The sequence below is a fragment of the Dermochelys coriacea genome, chromosome 9, assembly GCF_009764565.3.
Source record: "Dermochelys coriacea isolate rDerCor1 chromosome 9, rDerCor1.pri.v4, whole genome shotgun sequence".
In the NCBI taxonomy this organism is placed as follows: domain Eukaryota; kingdom Metazoa; phylum Chordata; order Testudines; family Dermochelyidae; genus Dermochelys; species Dermochelys coriacea.
Genome location: NC_050076.1, coordinates 1612394 through 1637710, shown reverse-complemented (window position 1 = coordinate 1637710; position 25317 = coordinate 1612394). Strand labels below are relative to the sequence as shown.

Here is a 25317-nt window from a genome sequence, read left to right as displayed (position 1 = left end):
TGCAGGTGAGTAGACACAGAAGAAAGAGATAGACAGTAGATGTAATTTAGGTAAAACCAAAATAAGCAGCCTTCAGGCGATTCAAGTAGTACAAAGAATGTAAATAGTGCATGTTTTAGTATTAATTGTCTTAAATAAGTTAGTTCTCAATTAAAAGTAGCCCCTCTTACCTGTTAATATTCTGGGCTTTGTGCCATGAAAGTTTTGATTCCAATTTTCTGTGAGCAAGAGCGATAACTCTGAAGCCCTGCTTAGTGTAGTCTTCCAAAGTGGTTTCAAAATCATCAGGAACTTTAAAAAAAAAAAAAAAAAGTCAATTACAAAATTATTAAAACCTCCCATATCACATCTGAAGTCTATGAGAAAAGTTAGTTTATTCCTTTACCTGTTTCTTGTTTACACAAACTGGCAATCACCTCTGGGGCACCTTTCATGAAAGCATCCATTCTCTTCTCCCCTAGCACTCTTGCTACTACACACATGCGTTGCAAAGCAGAAGAAAACGGAAACTGACGCACAATTCCAATCTCATAACTGGCCTGTATAATTGATCAGAGACAACAAAGGGGAGAGTTGCTGGGCATATCTATCCCCTTTATTTATTTTTTTTAAAGCCATTTCCTTAGGAAAGGGGAAAATATTCACACTTACCGAGAGCTCAAATAGTTCCTAAAAAAGACAAAAAAAAAAACAAAAAAACTTTGTTTCTAACAATCTACTACAAAGCTTCATTTCAAAGCTGTATTTCCAGTGCTATTATCAGATATGTATCATATCAGTAATACATCTGAATAATATAATATGCCAGTTGCATTCACAAGATAGATTTTCAATTTAAATGGCACTGTATGTAATTAGGCTTAATAAGTTTGATATTAATGTCTTGCATTTATATAGTGCCTTTCACCCCAAATGATCCCAAAGCACTTCACAAATGTGGTGTAATAGTGAAAGGATGAGCCTGGCATCTGTAGATAAGAATTTTATTCCCAGCTTTGCCACAGAGGTGCTGTGTCCCCCTGTGCCTCAGTTCTTCCACATGGGGAGAAAACTTACCTACCTCACAGAGGGTGGTGAGGTGTAACTCATTAGAGGTTGAAAACCACTTTGGGTATGTCTATGCAGCAAAGAAAACCTGTGGCTGGCCCATGGCAGCCAACTCAAGCTTGCAGGGCTGTTTCATTGCTGTGCAGACTTACAGGCTCAGGCTGGAGGTTGGGTTCTGGTACCCTCCCCATAGACCCTAAGACATACCCTTAGAGACTCATGGATTGAAGGTGCTAAAGAATTGCAAAGTATTATTCCTTATTGCTATAAATTTAGCACTGTTATACGAATTAAAATGCAGACCCCTGTTGTGAAACATGGTACGAGTTTAACAATGCACTCCCAACTCCACTCAACATCTAAGGACAGGAAGTGAGAAGAGAATACTGCAGCTACTGCATGGGGAGCATACAGAGGCAAACTAGTTACCAGGTAAGGATACCTAATTGTTTCAAACAGAATCATAGTGTCTTTAAAATGACCAGAAGTGGTCAGAGCATCATCATACTGATGCATTAATTTGGTGTCAAAGGGAGTACCATCTACGCAATCACCAACTCTGCAATACCCACGTGTTCCCTAAATTTCCCCTTAGAAGTAGTGACCAGTCCTGTTCCTGTTTAGGATTAGATCTGCAGGACCACAATACACGGGAATATGCATCCAGTCTTAACTCCTCTAATGAGCTAAAGAACAAAATGCATGCAGAACAGAGGTTTATATTTGCTTTGACATTTTGTACCATTTCTTGATTTGTGGCAGGTCTGGATTCTGGAAGAAGCTGTTTTGGAGGTCGAACCACGGTTGGCATTATTTGATTGTGAAGAGCTGTTTCCTCTTCAGTCGCTTCCTCAAGAATCTAAATGAAAACAACACCCAATTCACTTCTTTCACCAACTAACTTTACACCAGACAATTACATTTCTGAAAACAACAAAAATTCCAGTAGTCAGCATCAAGAGCACTGATCTTTCTCAACAGGATTTCTATTAAGAATCAACAATATTAAATACCAGTGAAAGAGCAGATAGACCAAGGTCCCTTCGAAAGTTTTAGTTAAAAAAGGGTGCACACACTGTGCCAGAAACTGACCCCACACTCCCAAGATTGGCGAAAAGTAAATTTGATATTAAGAATTCTTTCAGTTTCAATAATTTAGGTTTTAGTATGAGAAATGAGTCTTTTTAAAACACGAGTTTCTGTGTTGATACACTCCCTTTAGAGTGACACTCCAGTACTGTAGCACATCTAGGAATTTAAATCTTACAATCTAAGGAAGCATATAACAGATCATATATCATATGACTATGTGATATTTCAGATTATTGCACTTAGAAATGCTGATTCCCTTGAAAGAACCAATGGACTTACCCATCCTATGGCTTCAAACATCTTTAAATCAAGCGGGTCCCCAGAAAGCACTCCTTCAATTTTTGTGAGTGAGTGACAAGTTGCCATGCAAGCAACAAACTGAGACTTCACCAGGCTCTCATTGCAAGCTCTCTCTTCTGGAAAAAGGAAACTAACACAGAACACAGTAAAGCCAACAAAGTGATGATGAGCTTTGTGCGACGATAGTTTATTATGAGATAATTCCAAAGGGTTATATTAGCAGAACACTGGCTACACAAGCCTTTTGAAGCGTATCCTTTCCACACAACACAGGGAATGGATTAAGACTCCAGGCTGGAATTTACAGTAGCGCCTAAGGGAGTTAGGCAACCAGCTCCCATTGAAATTCAATGGGATATAGGCACGTACACCCTTTAGGCTCCTTTGAAATCCCCATCCCCACTATGTAAGTAGTCAACCACCTCTGATTTGATCACATGTAACTTCACATGGGGCCTGTCTACACAGGAAGTAAAAGTGGGTTGCCTGAATCAAGTTCATGCTAACTCAGATAAAATTGCCTGACCAGCCAGTGATGATGATAAAAGTCAAAAACAAGTGCATAGAACAAGCTCACAAATCACTTCAAATCATAGAATATCAGGGTTAGAAGGGACCTCAGGAGGTCATCTAGTCCAACCCCCTGCTCAAAGCAGGACCAATCCCCAACTAAATCATCCCAGCCATGGTTTCTGTGCTCTGTTCATAATTCCATTGTGGTCCCTCCCACCTCAGCTAGCTAACCCACATTTTAGAAATGTGAAAGTGTCATGGACTTTTCACCAAGTCTTAATCAGATTTTGATATGTACCCCTTTCTAGTCACTTTTTTGGTGCACATTCAGGAACATAAAATATCACAGTTTTTTTTCTACTTTATACAGGTTCTTCTATCATGCTCATCACTGTAGTCTCTGAGTGCCAGTTACAGATTTGCTCTCATGTCAATCACAATATACCAAATAATGAAACCAAACTTCTCTCCCATGCAAATATTATAGCACATTTGTCCTTACCGAGCATTTTCCACTCTTTGGATCCCCCAAAGATCTAAGCCATCCTCAGTAAGAGTGCCGGTCTACCACAAAAACAAATTAATAAAACAGTTGGTGTCAACTGGGAAAGCCTTCAGAGCCGAGGTGGACTCTGAAAAGTGCCAGTGGATACAGCAGAAATATTAGCAGAAAATGAACAAAGTTACACTTGAGCAGTAACTGTTGCACTTTTACTTCCAGCCAAAATACAGATTTGATATTTATTATTAATATTTATTAATCACAAGGCCTATATTCTTTGGAAGAGGAAATTCTTTGACTTTTACATAGGATTCTAAGTGAAAAAGACAACAGATGGACAAAGGAGCAACAGCCCAAGCTGGGGAGGGAGGGTCGGCACTAAACCGTTAGCAGTGGCAGTAGTTATTTATACAGAGTTAACACACCATTTTGAATACATCTGCCAAACAGAAATAAAACAGTTGTGTAGACAGTTTAAGGACAAAAATTTAGAGGGGAAAGAAGTTTGGATTAAGTACTAGCTGAAAGGAAGAGACAGACTAGCTGTGTTTACTTGCACTATTTATGACTTTTAATTGTGCCTATTCCTACAAAAGGAACAACCTTAAACATATTAGCTTGGCCTTTCATTTGAAATAAAGTTAAATGAGAAATGAGGCCGAGCTACAAAGTCGGAATCCAAATTTTCCTGAAGCTTGGGGGCCATCAGACAGTTTCAGTTTGGACCCAACCTCCACACAACACTTATGTTTCTTGGAACTATTGACAAAGTAGCATCTGGAGCTTTGAGAGTAACATTCCACTCACATTTTTAACTATTTGCTAGGGTTATTTCTATGTTTAGCATCTACCATCACTGGATTCAATTAGGATCTATAACTATTGGAATAGGGAATTTTTTATTTTAACAAGTTAGCCCTTAAATCATGATTATGAATGCCATTGTATCCACAACTAGAACTGCTACTTTTTAAAAACTGCACACAACACTTCCCAGCCAATAACCAGCAACAAAAAATTAAAATGTATCTAACCTTGTCAAAACACACAAGATTCAATTGGCCACAGATATTTATCCTCTGAGGACTGATGCAGAAGATACCAATCTTTTTCAACCGTCTCTGTGCATAAACGATCCCAGCCGTCATTGCAGCAGGAAGTGCAGGCGGCACAGTGATGGTTATAATGTCAAGAGACTCAATGATTATTATATGAGCAGGAACCTAGAGTTAAAGGAAGTACACTAAGTGAATAAAAATCCAGAGTTCAAAGGATTCACCAGTCTCTCCTTAGTACATTAAGTTTAAGGTAGTATTGGACTACAAATTTCAGAGGTGAAGCTCCTTTCATCTCTTCCTGGATTATCACAGGTAGCTTCTGCTGTGCTCAGAAAGTTAACAATGCTGCCACAACCTTTACTTGCACAATACAATTTTAGCAATCTAGTGCTAAAAGGTTTACACTTTTAAGCCATTGGTATCTTTCCCCATACATTAGTTAAAAGTCAAAGGTGAGTGAATAATGTGCAGAAATTTGCTAAATTTGTATTTTCCTATAATCTCACCAAATAATTTCCATGACTGACCCTTGGTATGTAGCTCATTTCTGTTTAACAGGTTTTGCCTATGCAATATATAATTCGTTTTGATTAGATACAAGTCACATGGTATCCTATTTCTTCTTTGGATCACAGTAACCTCTAGAATCAGTATTCTGGTGCAAATGCTTGTGATTATAAATTCAAATTTCACTTTCCTCTAATATTCCCTTAAATGTTGCTTTTTTTTGCTGAACATTTCTGTCAGCAAATTTGTCTGCTACAACATTCACAGAAAACAAATGCAGCCACAAAGGTTTCATTTAAGAATTAGACTTAGTATTTGCAGAAAGTTTTCTTGCACAGGCTCACCCAGCCCTACTAACAAAACACAGATCAGCCTCTACAGTTAAAATAAATTAGTAGGGTGATGGAGAGATGGTAACCATACCTCATTTAGTATGCTATTGACAACTGTGTAAAGAAACCCAACACCTGCCACCACCACAAGGAACAGCAGAAACATGTAGGCATCTCTGTAGAGTTTGAAGTCAGTTGGCTTTGGATACAGTATCGAACGAACAAGCTGTCCTTTTGATGTACTAAAGCCTATAATGAGAGGAATTTTAAGGTATCAGATTAAAAGTGCAAACAATGGCAATGTCATACAATACACCAAAAGCCTTTAAGAGACTAAAATCTGAGCTAGTTTTTTGATCCTCAGGTTTTGTAAGTGCTAAATCTATTAGCATGCTGTAACTGCAAATTCTGACTTCCAGAATTGAATCATTAAAAAGATAAAGAGCAAATTTAGTTTTATCAATGTTTCACTCAGATAGTCTTTATACTTTAGTTGCAACCCTGCACATAGAACACTTATTTACCCTAGAGTAACTGGTTCTTCAAGATTTATTGTCCACACAAACTCCATTCTAGGCACGCACGGGTTAATAAGCACGTTAGATTGGATTCTTTTTAAATAACAGTATTTGTTGGGGGCCATGCCTGCACTCCACCTGCCCTTGTGTCCACGGTAGCTGGGTGGCCTCAATAGCCACTCAGTTCCTTAATGAATGAGAATTCCAAAAGGAAAGGATTCTGAATTAGTGGGGAAGAAGGGGGCCATGGAATCTGTGTGGACAACACATCACAAAGAATCACAGTTACTGCAGGGTAAGTAACTGTTCTTTTTTCAAGCGATTGCTCACAGAGATTCCACTCTACATGACTAACAAGCAGTTATCTCAAACCTGGAGGTGGGAAGAAGTCGTCCTATTTTCAAAGTAACAGCAGGACAGCCCTGGCAAAGTTGGCCTCCGATATGGAAGCTTGAACGAAGGCATTATTAGAGGTAAATGTATGAACTCAGTTCCAGGTAAGCAGCCCTACATATTTCAGATATACATATGCACCAGAAGCTGCCTGAGCTCTAGTGGAATAGGCTCTAAAGTGACCCAGACGATCCTTGCTTGTTATCTGATACCAAGTCTTACTACAGTCAAAAACTTAGTAGATAACCTAAGTGGAAATAGGTTACTCTCTAACCCTTTCTGCAGCAGGGAAGCATTGCCAGCAGATCGAGGGACATGATCATTCCCCTCTATTCAGCATTAGTGAGGCCTCATCTGGAGTACTGTGTCCAGTTCTGGGCCCCACACTACAAGAAGGATGTGGAAAAATTGGAAAGAGTCCAACGGAGGGCGACAAAAATGATTAGGGTACTGGAGTACATGACTTATGAGGAGAGGCTGAAGGAACTGGGATTACTTAGTCGGCAGAAGAGAAGAATGAGGTGGGATTTGATAGCTGCTTTCAACTATCTGAAAAGGGGTTCCAAAGAGGATGGATCTAGACAGTTCTCAGTAGTACCAGACGACAGAACAAGAAGTAATGGTCTCAAGTTGCAGTGGGGGAGGTTTAAGTTGGATATTAGCAAAAAGTTTTTCACTAGGAGGGTGGTGAAGCACTGGAGAGGTGGTGGAATCTCCTTTCTTAGAGGTTTTTAAGGCCTGGCTTGACAAAGCCCTGGCTGGGATGATTTAGTGGGGGATTGATCTTGCTTTGAGCAGAGGGTTGGACTAGATGACCTCCTGAGGTCCCTTCCAACCTTGATATTCTATGATGGAGTGTGGGCCCCCCATGCTAGCCCAAAAAGGGTACATATGGCCCAAGAGATGTTAAGTAACCTGTCAGGTCACACCTGAGGGACATTTAGGCTTGATAAGCAATCCCTGACTGAGGATGGAGGCCAGCTGAGCAGGAGGGGCTAGTATAAAGCCAATTAGCAAGGGCAGGAGGAGCTGCAGCATGGAAGCCTGTAGTCATTCTCTGGGCTTAGAGAGGGAAAAGGAGAAAACAAGTGGAACCCCTGGGATCTTGGCCCTGAGGAAGGTGGTGCAGAAGGAAGTTTGGAAGAGGTGGAGTAGGAAAAGACTGAGGGAAATAGCTGCAAGACTTTGGCCGCTGACTCAAAGGTCTCTGAGCTGGAACCTGTAGTAGAGAGCAGACCCAGGTTTCCCTATCAGCCATGGGGGACGTGGCACAGTCTGGGCAGTGAATTGGAAGACTGCCTGAGACAATTCTTACAGAGAGCCTTTGATACCTCAGAAGGGGGAAGACACATAGGAACCTGGCCGGAAGGCCAAGCCATGAAGAGGGAGTATCCCAACTCTCAAAGAGGAAGCACTAACTCCTGGACCATGAGAGGGGCTGCTCCAGGAGCAGAGACAGAAGGGGGCATCACACCAGTCATAGTTATTCCCCAGATGCAGCCACAATGAGGCATCCCAGCAGTGAGAAAAGAAACTCGTAACCCCTGGGCCCTAATGCATGGAGAAAAATTTTGCCCCAAAATGGCATTGGCTAAAGACTGGATGGTCAATATGTAAAATCGGATGAATTTAAGAACTTGTGGACATTTGCCCACATAGCAGATCACAATACATGAGACTTGATTTCTCTGGCCTGACACTGTCAGCACTTCTAGGAACTGGACTTTGATGTTCAAAATAAATAATATTCTTGAACATACTCAGGGAATGAGTGCTATGACAGGACTACCTGTCAGAATTAAAAGAACAATATTGGGTCTAATCTGAGAAAGCTCCTAATTTAAAAAATGTATCTAAGCAGAAGACAGTAGCTCTTGGGAGCTGATTAAGGGACAAAAAATATAAGGACACATCCTGGCAGGGGTTCAATCTGGATAATTCCATAAGAGGCAGAATGAAGTTCCAAGGTTTTGCTCTATGACCTTCTGAGTCTGGAATAAGGTTGTTGACCTAACGAAGCATTTAATGTTGGGATTTGTACAAAATGTCCTTTTCTTCAACATGCTCCTGGTAAAATTATACTACAGAGACTTGACCTTTTGGCTTAGACATTGGTATATCCACATTGAGGCCCTTCTGAAAGAACTCAAAGCTAGGTTTTACTTGAATTAACATGGTACTTAAACTATGGACTATGCAGAACTATGGACATCTGTGGACCTCAGTATGATGAAGGGCAATTTACGATATTGCCTTTCATTTGAAGTCAAGGCAGGAAGTGAGACTACTGTGATCCCTTGCCAGAGGTTATTTGTAGACTACATATTTTACATGCAGAAAGAAAACCATATATAATTTTAAGAATGTTTACATTTAACATATCTGCACTGACATTCCTCAGGTTCCAACCCTCCACTACCTAAAGAACTCAGAAATCAATGAGAATGAAAAACAAAATGAAACAGAAAGAAAAGAAGAATTTAAACTGAACATATGCAGTGTTTCTATCAGAATTTGTCTTTTGAAAATAATTTTTGCTCTTTAATAGTAGTCCAAACATATGTCCACTAGAAAAAAACTACTATAAAATAGAAAGGCAATAAGATTAAAAAAAAACTACAGAAAAAAATCAGTTAGATGTTTTTAAAAAAACACACAGCAGTAAGATTAGAATAGAAGATGATTAGTCCATGCCTATATTAAAAATGAAAATATCTATCCATGCATCTTATTCAGGCATTGATGAAAAGCTGTTAGGGGTTTAATGATTTTACTGGGAAACTCCTTTAGAAAGCGCACAGTGTTTTATTCAAGCTAAACCTAGCTCTCCTGTCTAGAATTATGGTTTACGCATAGGTCTATAGGTAGTCTTCTTTTTAAGAAAAAGACTTGCAACGCACTGACAGCTATTCTGGGGAATCCTATGCAGAGTTTTAAAATGATACTTCTTACTACTTTAATAGCTCTGCAATCCAGAATATTAATATGACTAAGTATAGTCTTATAAATAAAGCTAGTGAATATACAACAAGGTGTCTGCCAATTTTGGGCAGAGACTGCCTTTTAAATATATTTACTTCTTCAACGTAAGAGACAGGCAAGTGTATCTAAAAGAAAAAAAAAAATCAAAGAAATAGACACGACACACTCTTGAGCAAAAACACTGCAACCTGAGTTTAATGCTACCGCAAATGTTTCTAGGCATGTTTTAAATCCCTTGACTCTAATGGTTAATTGATTTGTCAGTGCTGAAAACTCAACAGCCTGCAAGGCATTATCAAGTAGCATTGTAAAAAAGTTTTAGAAGTAACTTTGTTAAATGCTTTGGGGAATATCTGTTTAATACAGCTAAATTAACCGACAAAAGGTAGAAAGCAGCAGATAGACATAACTATAAAAATCAAACAGTATGCAAATAAGTTAGAACAATTAAAATTTGTACCTGTTCTCACGACTACGGCTTTGACTCGTTCTCCAGTATAAAAACGGGTTTGAATGACATTGGTCCCACAGAACAAAGTGTGTCGCTTATGTACTTCTGGATTGTACATTTCATCTCCCATTGCTTTTGGGTCTTCTGCAGGGTTTGGGAGATTAGTCTTTGTTACAGGAACACTTTCACCTTAAATGGAAAAAAAGCTCTTCAGTTCATCCAAATCAAATACAAATAATAAGAACTTCTCATCCATAGCCCTCAAAGCACTTTCTAGAATAGTGAGTGTTATCCCCATTTTATAACAGAGAAGTAAAGTGATCTGCTTAAGTTAACTCAGCCAGGCAGTAACAAAGCTGGGAAAAGAACCCATGAACCCTAATTCCCATTATCCCATTCTTTAACCTTCTAGACCTCCCACAGAATCCAAGAGTCTTGACTCCCAGTCTTCCCTCCTGTAAGTCACTACACCAGTTAGCAAACCATAAAAATGCTGCTGCTTGTAGTACTGAAGGTAAAAAACAAAAACCTATCAAACAATAAACGTAACTGTTGCTATAAAGAGTCATTTGATACAGGCAAGGCCGCCTTCAGTAAGCTTTGCTAGCATATCTCCCTAAACACACCTTTATCCAGTTTTGATCATTGGCTTGCTAATTATTCATGTAGCAATTCAACACTTATAAACAAAACCAAAATACTAGCATGTCTAGCAATTAAACATGACCCAGCTCGAAACCAATACTTATCTTGCCTAAAGGAAAGGCGATCCAAAAGCTTTGCATGGACATATCTTTTAGTACGGTTCATATTTTAGGACCTTACATTTGAGTATTCTTAAACTCTCAGCTTGCAGATTCCTTACTTAACAGAAACATGCTTATTTTAACTAACATAGTGAAAATAAAAGAGAGCTAAATAAGAAGAGTGAGATGAAGATACCTTCTCATTACCCCTTTAATTATACAAATATAGAGAATAGCATCTTGCGTAATGAGGCCCTGATCTGGTTGGCTTATAGGCAGTACCACAATATAAATGCTTTTTAAATAACATTAATATTGCCAAGATTTGTATAAATACTATCAATACTGTCTTGAGTACATTATAAAAATACACATTTCAGGGTATGTAAACAAATTCCTTCTGATAAGGTAAGTTGCAACTCAGAAAAAGAACAATGACATAACTTTATCAACTAGCATTTTTAGCCATATAGCTCAGCCATCCAGGATGTAAATTTTACTTCACCTGTTAACATGCTTTCATTTACGATGCAAGTACCACTGACAAGTACTGCATCACAGGGCATGATTGTCCCATTAGATGGAATCACCATGATGTCTCCAGGCACAAGGTCTGTGGAAAGGATCTCTTCTATTTCTGAAAGGTAAGAATTTAAGAACAAGCTCTTTTTCTGCAACTGTAAAGTCTTGCAAATCAGCACCAGCAATAGAAGCCTACATGGATATAACAGCCATGGCCCATGCTACAGCAATTATGCTGCTGTTTCTATTATTAATAGTATGACTTAAAATGATTAAATTAATGATTCACTAACACTCTCTATGGAGCCTTGATTTATACTGATGGGTGCCTCAGAAATAATACAATAAACAATTTGCCACACAAGGAAACTAAGGCAGCTCAAGACTCCTATTCCCCGCGTAAAGTGGGGAATTGGCCATGGTGGGTCAGACCAAAGGTCCATCTAGCCCAGTATCCTGTTTTCCAACAGTGGCCAATGCCAGGTGCCTCAGAGGGAATGAACAGAACAGGTAATCATAGAACTGGAAGTCTATGTTGAGCAGTCATCTAGTCCAGTCCCCTGCACTCATGGCAGGAATAAGTATTGTGTAGCCCATACCTGACAGGTGTTTGTCTAACCTGCTCTTAAAAATCTCCAATGATGGAGACTAAACAACCTCCCTAAGCAATTTGTTCCAGTGCTTAACCACCCTGACAGTTAGGAAGTTTCTCCTAATGTCCAACCTAAACTTCCCCTTGCTGCAATTTAAGTCTGAGCCTCAGAGGTTAAGAAAAACAATTTTTCCTCCTCCTTGTAACAACCTTTTACATACTTGAAAACTTGTCATGTCCCCTCTCAGGCTTCTCTTTTCCAGACTAAACAAACCCACTTTTTCAATCTTCCCTCATAGGTCATGCTTTCTAGACCTTTAATCATTTTTGTCGCTCTTCTCTGGACTCTCTCCAATTTGTCCACATCCTTCCTGAAATGTGGTCCCCAGAACTGGACACAATACTCCAGTTGAGGCCTAATCAGCACAGAGTAGAGCAGAAGAATTACTTCTCGTGTCTTGCTTACAACACTCCTGCTAATACATCCCAGAATGATGTTTGCTTTTTTTGCAACAGCATTGCACTGTTGACTCATATTTAGCTTGTGGTCCACTATGACCACCCAGATCCTTTTCCACAGTACTCCTTCCTAGGCAGTCCTTTCCCATTTTGTATGTGTGCAACTGATTGTTCCTTCCTAAGTGGAGTAGTTTGCATTTGTCCCTATTTACTTCAGACCATCTCTCCAGTTTATCCAGATCATTTTGAATTTTAATCCTATCCTCCAAAGCACTTGCAACCCCTCCCAGCTTAGTATCATCCACTAACTTTATAAGTGTACTCTCTATGCCATTATCTAAATAATTGATGAAAATATTGAAGAGAACCAGACCCAGAACTAATCCCTGCAGGACCCCACTTGTTATGCCCTTCCAGCATGACTGTGAACCACTGATAACTACTCTCTGGGAAGTTTTCCAACCACCTTATAGTAGCTCCAAATAGGCTGCATTTCCTCAGTTTGTTTATGAGAAGGTCATGAGAGATACTATCAAAAGCTTTACTAAAGTCAAGATATACCACATCTACCACTTCCCCCCATCCACAAGGCTTGTTACCCCGTCAAAGAAAGCTATCAGGTTGGTTTGACATGATTTGTTTGTTGACAAATCCATGCTGACTGTTACTTATCACCTTATTATCTTCTAGAGGTTTGCAAATTGATTGCTTAAGTATTTGCCCCATTATCTTTCCGGGTACAGAAGTTAAACTGACTGGTCTGTAATTCCCCTGGTTGTCCTTATTTCCCTTTTTATAGATGGGCACTATATTTGTCCTTTTCCAGTCTTCTGGAATCTCTCCCGTCTTCCACGACTTCTCAAAGATAATCACTACTGGCTCAGATATCTCCTCAGTCAGCTCCTTGAGTACTCTTGGATGCATTTCATCAGGGCCTGGTGACTTGAAGACATCTAATTTGTCCAAATAATTTTTGAACTTGTTCTTTCCCTATTTTAGCCTCTTCTGATCCTACCTCATTTTCACTGACATTCACTACGTTAGGCGTCCAATCACTAACAACCTTCTTGGTGAAAACCGAAACAAAGAAGTCATTAAGCACCTCTGCCATTTCCACATTTTCTGTTATTATTCCCCCGCCCCCCTCATTGACTAATAGGTAGGCCCGTTACTTAATGAGGGATCATCAGGTGATCCATCCCGTAACCCATTCCTGGCTTCTGGCAAACAGACGCTAGGGACACCATCCCTGCCCATCCTGGCTAATATCCATTGATGGACCTATCCTCCAAGAACTTATCTAGTTCTTTTTTGAACCCTGTTATAGTCTTGGCCTTCACAACATCCTCTGGCAAGGAGTTCCACAGGTTGACTGAGCATTCTGTGAAGAAATACTTCCTTTTCTTTGGTTTAAACCTGCTGCCTGTTAATTTAATTTGATGACCCCTAGTTCTTCTGTTATGAGAACCAAGCCAACATGGTGTGCAATAGTTGGAGATGTGGCTGCCAAAGGAGGTTACAGCCCGGCTCTGATTCACTGAAAGGTACTAAAAAATGTCCCCCCCTGCGGTTTCTATTTTTATCCTTAGGCCAGAAGTAGGATATTGCAATGTTCACTATATGCATGGAGAGGTAGATAAAAGAAAATGGGGGAGGGACACGAGGGACTAGTCTAGACCTGCTCCAGCATAAATGTTGAGTTGATCTTCTGGAAGAAGACACTCAAGTAGATTATTTTCTCAACTTTTAACTTCTACCTACCCCTTTTATTGAGCAATGTTGCTAAGAGATCACAAGGACCCAATTGCTTTAATCATATAGAACTATGCAATGACCTGTATTGATTTTAAACTATTCATTAAGGACCAGTTTTAGATTTATCTTTTCAACCAGGGCAACTTACCTTGATTCGCTCTGCTGACAGAAACTCTGACAATGCTGTGAGCTGCCACCATGTCATGTAACATAATATATTGCTGGAAGGAGGGAAAAGAACAAGTCACTAATTAGAAGCATTAACAGTCTTCTAGATCCATAGAGAGACAAGGTGGGGGAGGTCATATCTTTTATTGGACCAACTTCTGTTGGTGAGAGACACAAACTTTCAAGCTTACACAGAGCTGTTTAAGTTTAGCAGAAGGAGCTAACACGTAATTCAAGGGACTGTTCAAGGTGAAGTGGCTCTTTCCCCCTTATGACTGGTGAAGTGTTTAAGGAAGTGGGAGGGTGGCAGCTGGGGGGGGGAGGTTGTTAGTAGGTTATAGATTGTTGTAATAAGCCATAAATCCAGTGTCTCTGTTCAGTCCATGATTTGTAGTATCTAGCAGGATTATGAATTTAAGCTCCCAGACTCGTATTTCGAAGGTATTGTGCAAATTTCCTTTGAGGATGAGGACTGATAGATCACATATAGATTGATCACTCTGTGAAGTGACACAGGTGATAGGGTGTTTTTGTCTTTCATCATTTTCCTGTGAGAGTTTATTAGAGAGCTTAGTGATTGTCTGGGTTCACCCACGTACTTGTTGTTTGAGCATTTAGTGCACTGGATAAGATATACCACATGTTGTCATGAGCATGTGTAAGACACATGGATCTCGAAAGATGTCTTGTGGGGGGTGTTGAGCATTGAGGCAGTGGAGATATGACTGCAGATTTTGCATCTGTTGTTCTGGCAGGATCTGGTGCCGCTTTGAGTTGGTGTTTCCTGGTCTGTGAGGAGCTTGCTTCTGATGATGAGCTTGGAGAGGCTGGGGGGTTGGTTGAAGGCCAAAAGTAGAAGTTCCTGAAAGAAATCTTTCCTGATCAGGTCCCCATCGAGCATGGGTTGTAGTTGTTTGATGACACCCCATATGGGTTCCAGCATGTGGTGGTGGGAGTGTGCAGTAGGAGGGGGTTTTATTTCTGTATTGAAGCAGGTTCTCTTGGGGTATTTGGGTGGTCTATTCCACGATGTGATCTACTTCTCTTGTGGAGTGCCCTTGTTTTGTGAAGGTGGCTTTGAGTGTGTTAAGGTGTATATCCTGGACTTTCTCCTCAGAGCAAATTCTCTGGTATCTGAGCACCTGGCTATAGATAACAGATTCCTTGCTGTGTTTGAGGTGGTTACTGGATCTGTGAAGGAGGTGTGCTGATCCATGGGTTTCTTACATATCGTTGTCTGTCAGGTTCCATTGTTGTATCTGGCTGTTGTGTCCAGGAAGTTGATGCTCATGTGGAAGTGCTCCAGAGAGAGTTTGATGGACGGGTGCTGGTTGCTGAAGTTGTGGTGGAAATCTATGAGGGATTTTAAGCTGTCTGCCGAGAGGAGGAAAATGTCATCCATGTTCCTCAGGTATGTCATTGGTTTTGTGGTCCATTTGTCCAGAAATTCTTCTTCAAGGTGGCCCATGAAGAGGTTGGCATATTGGGAGCCATCCTAGTACCCATGAGTTGGACAAAGTAACTGTTGTTGAATGGAAAATTGTTGTGGGTGAGGATGAAATGAATGATTTTGGCTTTGTGTTTGGGGTGGATAACTGAAGGTTGTCCATTGTCTTGTAAATATTTGAGGCAGGCAGTCATGCCGTCATTGTGAGGAATATCAATGTGTAGGGAAGTGACATCCATGGTGGTGAGGATGGTGTTCTGAGGGAGGTTGTTAATGTTGCAGCGTTTGTGAAGGAAGTCGGTAGTACCCTGGAGGAAGCTGGCCCTTTGTGTGGTGAATGGTCTGAGGATGGTTTCTATGAGTCCTGACATTCCTTCAGTAAAAGTGCTGTGGCCAGATATGATGGGTCTGCCGGGGTTCCCTTGTTTGTGTGTCTTTGGAAGGATGTTGAAGGTCCCTGAGGTGGGTTCTTGGGGAATGAGTTTGTAGAGTTTCTCTTGGGGTTGTGTGGGGAAAGATTTGATGATATCTTTAAATTCCTGGGTAAACTGTGGTGTGGGTTCTTCTCTGAGTTCTTTAGAGTAGGTGTGACAGAGAGCTGTCGGTTGACACTGCATGTTCTAGATCCATACTCTATCATGCCACAGAATAAGCTTCTTTAAATGACCTTTAACTGCATAGTACTCTGGGACCCATTCATATAGAATATTTTAGGAAATGGATCTGGACCAAAAAACCTGGAATGTGTCAACCTTTAAGGAGCAGTGCAAGGCCCATATTTTTACCCAGGCTTCTTGAGAGGGAGTGCAAATTCACTGAACAAATGCTAATTAATGCTGATCAGAAATTTTTTGATAAAACTTTGCTTCATCAGAAAACGCCAATTTGCTGAACCCAATATATTTGGATTCAATGACATTTCAGTGAATCCAAGGCAGTGTTTCCACAGCAGGGTGCTGGTGACCCCAGTGCTGCCAGGTTCACAGCTCCAGGGCAGACCTACCAGCGAACTGCCCTAGAGCCACAGACTTCGGCATTTCTAGGATCTGTGACTCAGGGCACATCTGCCATGCCAGGGCTTCAAGGCTCCCCACTATATAGCCAGGAGCCTGGCAATCCTGGAAGCCCCAGGCTCCCAACTCTGGACTCCAGGGTATTGCTACACTGCAATAAAACACCAGGGCTGGCTTGGGCTCACAGGACCCAAACATCTACGGAGCTTGAACGTCTACACTGCAGTTTTACAGTTCTGCAGCCTGAGCCCTATGAGCCCGATCAGCTGGAGGTGTTTTATTGCTGTGTAGCCATAGGCCTGGAGTCCTGGTGTCCCTGGCCGGGCATGGCAGGGCAGCTCCAGAGCTGCAGGAGCCCCATGCTGCTGAGTGAAACTGACACTGTCAGTTTCATAGCTCTTAACTCAGCAGCTTCAGGTCCTGGGGAGTAAAAATCAAAATTAATTTTGGGGGGTTTCTTGTTTCAGTCAGAAATCTAAAAATTTCAATTTTGCATTGATCCAAACTGATTTTTTTATCATCATATTTTTTGGTTCAGCTCGCAAACTGAAAAATGAATGTATTCTCTCTGCTCTAATTCTAATGCAAACTTCATACTCACTAATTTATATACATTTTAAAAATGCAGAGTTTGATTGTGAACTTTAATTGCTGCTCTTTTAAAAAAAAGAGCCAAAAGTCTTCTCTGACCTCTAACTATTGAACATGGCTTTTAAATGGTTCCATGGTAGTTCTGTCTTCAGTCAAAACTTCCTGACTCTGAATTCAGAGTCCCACAAACTATATTATAATCTCATTAATTTCAACTTCAGTGGCCCCAATCTCTGCACTGAAAGTGGATCACCAGATTTTCAGTTAACTGTGTCACAGTGCTATGGCTCAACCCCTTCATTCTCTCTTCCAAGGAGGAGTCGTCCATACAAGGTGGAGCAACGAGTATCAACAAGCAATCTGTAAGTGTTGTAATGAACCATGAGGCTGAACTAGGAGTTGTAGCGTCATTCCTCCCTTTGGCCAACAGGAGGTAAACATCCATAATGACCCAACCCCAAGGCCACATGTTTTTCAGTTTGACCTCTGTATATCTGTTTATGGGGGTCAAACTGAGAAACCAAATCCAAGCACCCAGGAACTCTAGGTCTGACTGCATCCAACTTTCATAACTTGGACCATTCTCTTACCCTCACTAATCCACATAAGTTAGATAAGTTTTTGCAGATGTTAATAGTATCTCCACAGAATAGAGCATGTGAAGGATTTTAGGTAAAGGATTCTTATACACTTTAAAAATAGCTAAATGGTCTTATCTCCCTTTCTGGAAAAAAAAAAGCGGGGGGGGGCGTTGTTTTGTTGTTTTAAATATTGAGTTCTTTGGAGTCAATTTCATCTCAAAATTTCACACACAGTGAAGTTAAATTTTAAAGTAGGGTTCTCAGGGAATGATTTTGAAATGTGTACTCTAGTAAAAATCATATTTGTGATGACAGCTATGTTAATTTGAACTTACCTTTCTAATGGTGTACAGTGAGCTAACAATGGATATCACAGACATAATCACAATCGCTAATGCATAGTAGTAATATTCATCAGTGACCCACAATATCACACTGAACAGTTGGAAAATGTAAAACGGATTTAGAACCTGAGAGAGAGAGAGAAAAAAAACATACTAAGGTTACATCAAATGTAACCCTTCTCCTATATTAGTCCAAAATAAATTCAACTTATTCTCAGTGGGGAAACTTAGGCTTTTCAGTTCCTTCTGTCTTACAAAACATTTTCAAAGTTTTGCCTATGTGCGTCCTGTTTTCCACTAACAGTTCACTTCATGTGCCAGAGTAAATTACAAAATAACAGAGTGATTTCCTTAAAAAGGGCCAAATTCCAAAGGCACATGGTTCTCAATGAAGTCAATGGGAGTAGCCTGTGCAAGTAAGAGCAGAAGTCGGCCAAAACATTTTCTCCAACTTTTGCTATCTCTACTTCCAATGATACTGAACACTTAACAGCAGCCTCAAGAAAAAAGACAATTTTAACTTGACTAACAAGGGAACTGGTATCCAGACAACTGCACAGCCGGAGGTCTGGCAAGTTTATTTTCCTAAGGAGCCCAAACTTCAGGAGTAACGGCTAGCTCAATGAGTTTAAAAATCACATTATCCATAAAACAGAACTCTAATCATTTGTTTGTACCTCCATGAGAAGATACAAAAAAAAATGGAAGATAAACATGCAATTTAAACTCATTTATCTGGTGAATACTCTTATCGAGTTTTTACCACGTTTACAGATTGTGACGAGTATATTTAGTGCTCATTGAGTAGAGACCTGGCAAGAGACAGATGCAGCATGGGTTTTTGCTGTGTAACTCTCTCTATAGAGCCCTGACATGATCTGAGTCTAAATAACAAGAGCATTACAGAACTGGCCTCTGGGCCCCACAAACTCTGCATCTGTTGGCACCCTCTGATCTGGAAGTCTAAGAAATATTAAGGTCAATCTCACTAGTGAAGAAAAGAGCTACTTTATACAAAATAATCCCCATTTGAAACCTCACACACATTCAGTGACACTCCAAATATTTATTAATTCTATATAGTACTTTTTTTTTTAAATAAAAAAAGTTCTTACCTCCTTAATCAGAAGCTTAAAAATGGAAGGCACTTTCACGGCAATTTCATTTACTCCATAGAATACTTTTCTGTATGGAGGAGGGAGAGCCAAAAAGTTAGTTGCTCTCTGGTTGTAGATAATTTATACCACACTACTGCTATTTTAACCTCAATTATTTTAAAACACTTGATCTTCCCATTCATTTGAAAGTGTTAGATTGTCTTTCACACAGTCAATATAGCCTTTTAAATGCTAGATGAGGATGAATAATAGACAAATGTATCAGCAGTGAGTAAAAAAAAAATTATGTCTGGAGGAGACACTTCAGGCCTTGAATGTTTAGGTATACATTGACCCGCAATTGAATTTTCTGGTGATGCCAAAAAAATCTGAGAGGTACCAAGCATACAAGGAAAAAAACCCTAAACACAAAGTGACCTGAAGAGATAAAGATAGAGATCTACATATAATAATATGTGATGCTACATGAAAACATAGAACTGTAGAGAAGAAAAACACATACATAACCAAAGAATGGTCACCTGGAAATAGTAAGAGAAAGATTTAGAGATAACAGTGGATAGCAAGCTACATGTAAGTGTGATGTCATTGCCAACACCACATGTACAAGAGATGACCCTGAACAGATAAAAACAACTACAGGACTCTGGGAATGAGGATGAAAGGGTCTGGACCTCAGGTGATGTTCTCATTCATCCTGCCAGTTGAAGGTATGAGCCCAGGCAGGGACAGACATCCTGGAGATGAATGCATGGCTACACAGCTACGTTGACAGGAGGGCTTTACTTTCCTCGACCATGGGATGCTTTTCCATGAAGGAAGACTGCTTTGTCCATCTGACAAAAAAACTGAAGAGCCTTTTGGGACATCAACTAGCCAATTTAGCGAGGAGGACTTTAATTTCGGTGCAGAGGGGCCAGCTGACAAAAGCCCATAGGTAAGTATTAAAATAGGTGACCCTGAAGAGGGTTGGAAGCAGGGGAGGAGGAGGAGAAATGGAAATTTACAATAGGGTCATAGGAGTAACAAGAGGGAAATCTCTACGGGAAACTGCTCACCATCTTAGAAGTCTATACACAAATGCAAGAAATATGGAGAACAAACATGAAGAACTGGAAGTCTCAGTATACAAGCTAAATTATGACTTAACTGGCATCTCAGAGACTTGGTGAAATAAATCTCATAACTGGCATATTGCTTGTTCAGGAAGGACCAGCAAGGACAAAAGGAGGAGGTGTTGCCTTACACAGCAGGAATATATACACCTGTTCAGCGGTCCAGAAAGAACTGAGGGGCAGATTAACTGAAAGTCTCTGGGTAAAGATACAAGGGGAAAAAGCAGGTGTGACATCATGATAGGGACCTACTATGGACCAAGCCAGGAGACGGCAGATTAGGCATTTCTAGAATAATAGAAATATTCAAAACACAAGACCTTGTGGTAATGGCACTTTTACTACCCAGATAGCTACTGGAAAAGTAATATGGCAAAACACATGTCCCGTAAGTTCCTGGAATGTGCTGGGGACTTCTTTCAGACGATGGAGGAAGTGGCCATTTTAGACTTGATACTGACCAACAGGGAGGAACTGGTTGTGAATCTAGATTCATAGATTCATAGATACTAAGGTCAGAAGGGACCACTCTGATCATCTAGTCCGACCTCCTGCACAGCGCAGGCCACAGAATGTCACCCACCACTCCTATGAAAAACCTCACCCATGTCTGAGCTATTGAAGTCCTCAAATCATGGTTCAAAACTTCAAGGAGCAGAGAAGCCTCCCTCCAGTCAACCATGCCCCATGCTACAGAGGAAGGCAAAAAAACCTCCAGGGCCTCTCCAATCTGCCCTGGAGGAAAACTCCCTCCCGACCCCAAACATGGCAATCAGCCAAACCCTGAGCACATGGGCAAGATTCACCAGCCAGATACCCAGGAAAGAGTTTTCTATAGTAAATCAGATCCCATCCATCTAATATCCCATCTCAGGGGATTTGGCCTATTTACCCTGAATATTTAAAGATCAATTACTTACCAAAATCCCATTATCCCATCAGACCATCTCCTCCATAAACTTATCGAGTAGAATCTTAAAACCAGATAGATCTTTTGCCCCCACTGCTTCCCTTGGAAGTTTATTCCAAAACTTCACTCCTCTGATGGTTAAAAACCTTCGTCTGATTTCAAGTCTAAACTTCCTGGTGGCCAGTTTATACCCATTTGTTCTTGTGTCCACATTGGTGCTGAGCTTAAATAATTCCTCTCCCTCTCCTATATTTATCCCTCTGATATATTTATAGAGAGCAATCATATCTCCCCTCAACCTTCTTTTAGTTAGGCTAAACAAGCCAAGCTCCTTAAGTCTCCTTTCATAAGACAAGTTTTCCATTCCTCGGATCATCCTAGTAGCCCTTCTCTGTACCTGCTCCAGTTTGAATTCATCCTTTTTAAACATGGGAGACCAGAACTGCACACAGTATTCTAGGTGAGGTCTCACCAGTGCCTTGTATAACGGTACTAAAACCTCCTTATCCCTACTGGAAATGCCTCTCCTGATGCATCCCAAAACCGCATTAGCTTTTTTCACAGCCATATCACATTGGCAGCTCATAGTCATCCTATGATCAACCAATACTCCAAGGTCCTTCTCCTCTTCCGTTACTTCTAATTGATGCGTCCCCAACTTATAACTAAAATTCTTGTTATTAATCCCTAAATGCATAACCTTACACTTCTCACTATTAAATTTCATCCTATTATTATTACTCCAGTTTACAAGGTCATCCAGATCCTCCTGTATAATATCCCGATCCTTCTCCGAATTGGCAATACCTCCCAGCTTTGTATCATCTGCAAACTTTATTAGCACACTCCCACTTTTTGTGTCAAGGTCAGTAACAAAAAGATTAAATAAGATTGGTCCCAAAACCGATCCCTGAGGAACTCCACTGGTAACCTCCCTCCAACCTGACAGTTCGCCTTTCAGTAGGACCCGTTGCAGTCTCCCCTTTAACCAATTCCTTATCCACCTTCTGATGTTCATATTGATCCCCATCTTCTCCAATTTAACTAATAATTCCCCATGTGGCACGGTATCAAATGCCTTACTGAAATCTAGGTAAATTAGATCCACTGCATTTCCTTTATCTAAAAAATCTGTTACTTTTTCAAAAACGGAGATTAGGTTGGTTTGGCACGATCTACCTTTTGTAAAACCATGTTGTATTTTGTCCCATTTACCATTGACTTCAATGTCCTTAACTAATTTCTCCTTCAAAATTTTTTCCAGGACCTTGCATACTACAGATGTCAAACTAACTGGCCTGTAGTTACCCGGATCACTTTTTTTTCCTTTCTTAAAAATAGGAACTATATTAGCAATTCTCCAATCATTCGGTACTATTCCTGAGTTTACAGATTCATTAAAAATTCTTGCTAATGGGCTTGCAATTTCAGGTGCCAATTCCTTTAATATTCTTGGATGAAGATTATCTGGGCCCCCCGATTTAGTCCCATTAAGCTGTTTCAGTTTCGCTTCTACCTCTGATATGGTAATATCTACCTCTATATCCTCCTTCCCATTTGTCATGCTACCATTATCCCCAAGATCTTCTTTAGCCTTATTAAAGACTGAGGCAAAGTATTTGTTTAGATATTGGGCCATGCCTAGATTATCTTTAACCTCCGCTCCATCCTCAGTGTTAAGCGGCCCCACTTCTTCCTTCTTAGTTTTCTTCTTATTTATATGGCTATAGAACCTTTTACTATTGGTTTTAATTCCCTTTGCAAGGTCCAACTCTACTCGACTTTTGGCCTGTCTCACTTTATCCCTACATCTTCTGACCTCAATTAGGTAGCTTTCCTTGCTGATCCCTCCCATCTTCCACTCCCTGTATGCTTTCTGCTTCTTCATAATCACCTCTCTAAGATGCTTGCTCATCCAGCTTGGTCTACAACTCCTTCCTATGAATTTTTTCCCCTTTCTTGGGATACAGGCTTCCGATAGCTTCTGCAGTTTTGATTTAAAGTAATCCCAGGCCTCAACTACCTTTAGATCCATAAGTTCTTCAGTCCAATCCACTTCCCTAACTAATTTCCTTAATTTTTGAAAGTCAGCCCTTTTGAAATCAAAAACCCTAGTTGCAGATTTATTTTTGTTAATCCTTCCATTTAGTTTGAACTGAATTAGCTCATGATCACTTGAGCCAAGATTGTCCCCTACAACCATTTCTTCTATGAGGTCCTCGCTACTCACCAAAATTAAATCTAAAATGGCATCCCCTCTAGTCGGTTCAGCAACTACTTGATGAAGGAATCCATCAGCTATCGCATCTAGGAAAATCTGAGCCCTATTATTATTACTAGCACTGGTCCTCCAGTCTATATCTGGGAAGTTAAAGTCTCCCATGATCACGCAGTTTCCATTAGTATTTACTTTATTAAAGACATTAAAAAGGGCTCTATCCATATCCAAATTAGATCCCGGAGGTCTATAGCACACCCCAAGCACTATCATAGGAGAGGCTTTACTAGTTTTCTTTGCCCAGACGGACTCTGTCTTATCCATTGCATCGCTTCTTATTTCTTTGCATTCTACCTCATCATTGATATACAATGCTACTCCACCCCCTTTACCTTTGTTTCTGTCTTTCCTAAACAGCACATACCCTTCAATACCTGTAGTCCAGTCATGACTACTATTCCACCATGTTTCTGTTATCCCTATAATATCTGGTTTCACTTCCTGCACCAGTAGCTCTAGTTCCTCCATTTTGTTACCTAGACTCCTCGCATTGGTGTACAAACATCTTAATTTTTGCTGTTTGGCCTCGCTCACATTTTGTACCCTATTAGGCACAGTCATTCTACAGCCAGTATAACCTATTAGACTAGTATCCACACCGCCCTCGCTCCTTATATACATTCTCCTACCCATGGCTGTATCCTTTCTTACTTCATCTTCTTCCCTCTCAATGCTAAAATCTGGCGTGGAGATTTTCTGGACATCTCCCATCCATCTCCCCCCAATTCCTAGTTTAAAGTTTAAAGTGGAAAGGGAAACTGGCTGAAAGTGATCATGAAACAATAGATTTTATGACCCTAAGGAAAGGAAGGAGTGAGAATAGACTTAAAAAAAACCCCAGACATTGACAAACTCACAGAACTGGTAGGTAAGGTTCCATGGGAAGAAAATCTAAGGGAAAAAGGAGGTCAGAAGAGCTGGCATTTCTCAAAGAAACAATATTAAAGGCACAATAGTTAAGTAACTCAAATGTGAAGGCAAGATAGGAAGGACAGTAAGAGGCCAATATGGCTCCATGAGGAGCTCTTTAATGACCTGAAAATCAAAAGGAATCACACAAAAAGTGGAAACATGGATAAATTTCTATGGATGAGTACAAAAGAATAGTGTAAACACACAGGAAGAAAATCAGAAAGGCTAAGGCACAAAATGAGTTACCCCCAGCAAGGGTCATTAGAGGCAATAAGAAGAGGCTCTATAAATACATTAGGAGTTTACAATAGAAGAGTTTACTCAAGATAGTTAGGTCCAAAACATGCTGCAGAGTTACAAAGAGATCTCGGTGACTGGGCAACAAAATGGCAGATGAAATTCAGTGTTGATAAATGCAAAGTAATGCTCATTAGAAACCATAATCCCAACTATACATATGAAATGATGGGATCTAAACTAGCTGTTACCATTCAAGAAAGAGATCTTGGAGTCATTGTGGAGAGTTCTCTGAAAACATCTGCTCAGTGTGCCTCAGCAGTCAAAAAAGCTACCAGAATGTTAGGAACCATTAGGAAAGGGACAGGTAAGACAAAAAATATCATGATGCCACTACATAAATCTATGGTACACTCACACCATGAACACTGCCTGTAGTTCTGGTCACACTATCTCCAAAAAGGATATTAGAATTCTAAAAAGTAAAGAAAAGAGCAACAAAAATGATGAGGGGTATGGAACAGCTTCTATATGAGGAGCGATTAAACAGACCGAGACCCTTAAAGCTTGGAAAAGAGACAACTGATGGGAGATATGATAGAGCTCTATAAAATCATGACTGGTGTGGAGAAAGTAAACAAGGAAGTGTTATTTATCCCTTCACATAAAACATGAACCAGGGATCATCCAATTAAATTAACAGTCAGCAGACTTAAAACAAACAAAAGGAAGTACTTCTTCACACAACACAGAATTCATTGCCGGGGTTTTTGTGAAGACCAAAAGTATAACTGGGTTCAAAAAAGAATTAAGTTCATGGAGAATAGGTCTGCC

The 25317-nt window shown here is 40.3% G+C and overlaps 1 protein-coding gene across 10 annotated transcripts in view; it reads right to left on the bottom strand.

Moving 5' to 3' along the window:
• ATP13A3 (ATPase 13A3) overlaps positions 1-25317 on the bottom strand; it is a 154061-nt gene that overhangs the window by 35190 nt on the left and 93554 nt on the right. For 8 of the 10 annotated variants that reach the window (XM_038415624.2, XM_043493085.1, XM_043493083.1 and 5 more), the window contains 13 exons: positions 19029-19098; positions 17905-18039; positions 13918-13990; positions 10947-11078; positions 9705-9884; positions 5443-5600; positions 4489-4677; positions 3455-3516; positions 2419-2569; positions 1790-1906; positions 652-669; positions 386-539; positions 171-291 (listed from right to left, as the gene is read on the bottom strand). In XM_038415624.2, the coding sequence (XP_038271552.1) occupies positions 171-291; positions 386-539; positions 652-669; positions 1790-1906; positions 2419-2569; positions 3455-3516; positions 4489-4677; positions 5443-5600; positions 9705-9884; positions 10947-11078; positions 13918-13990; positions 17905-18039; positions 19029-19098 (1560 nt within the window). The remainder of the gene's footprint in view (positions 1-170; positions 292-385; positions 540-651; positions 670-1789; positions 1907-2418; positions 2570-3454; positions 3517-4488; positions 4678-5442; positions 5601-9704; positions 9885-10946; positions 11079-13917; positions 13991-17904; positions 18040-19028; positions 19099-25317) is intronic. The other 2 variants (XM_043493086.1, XM_043493079.1) reach the window with 1 other exon arrangement.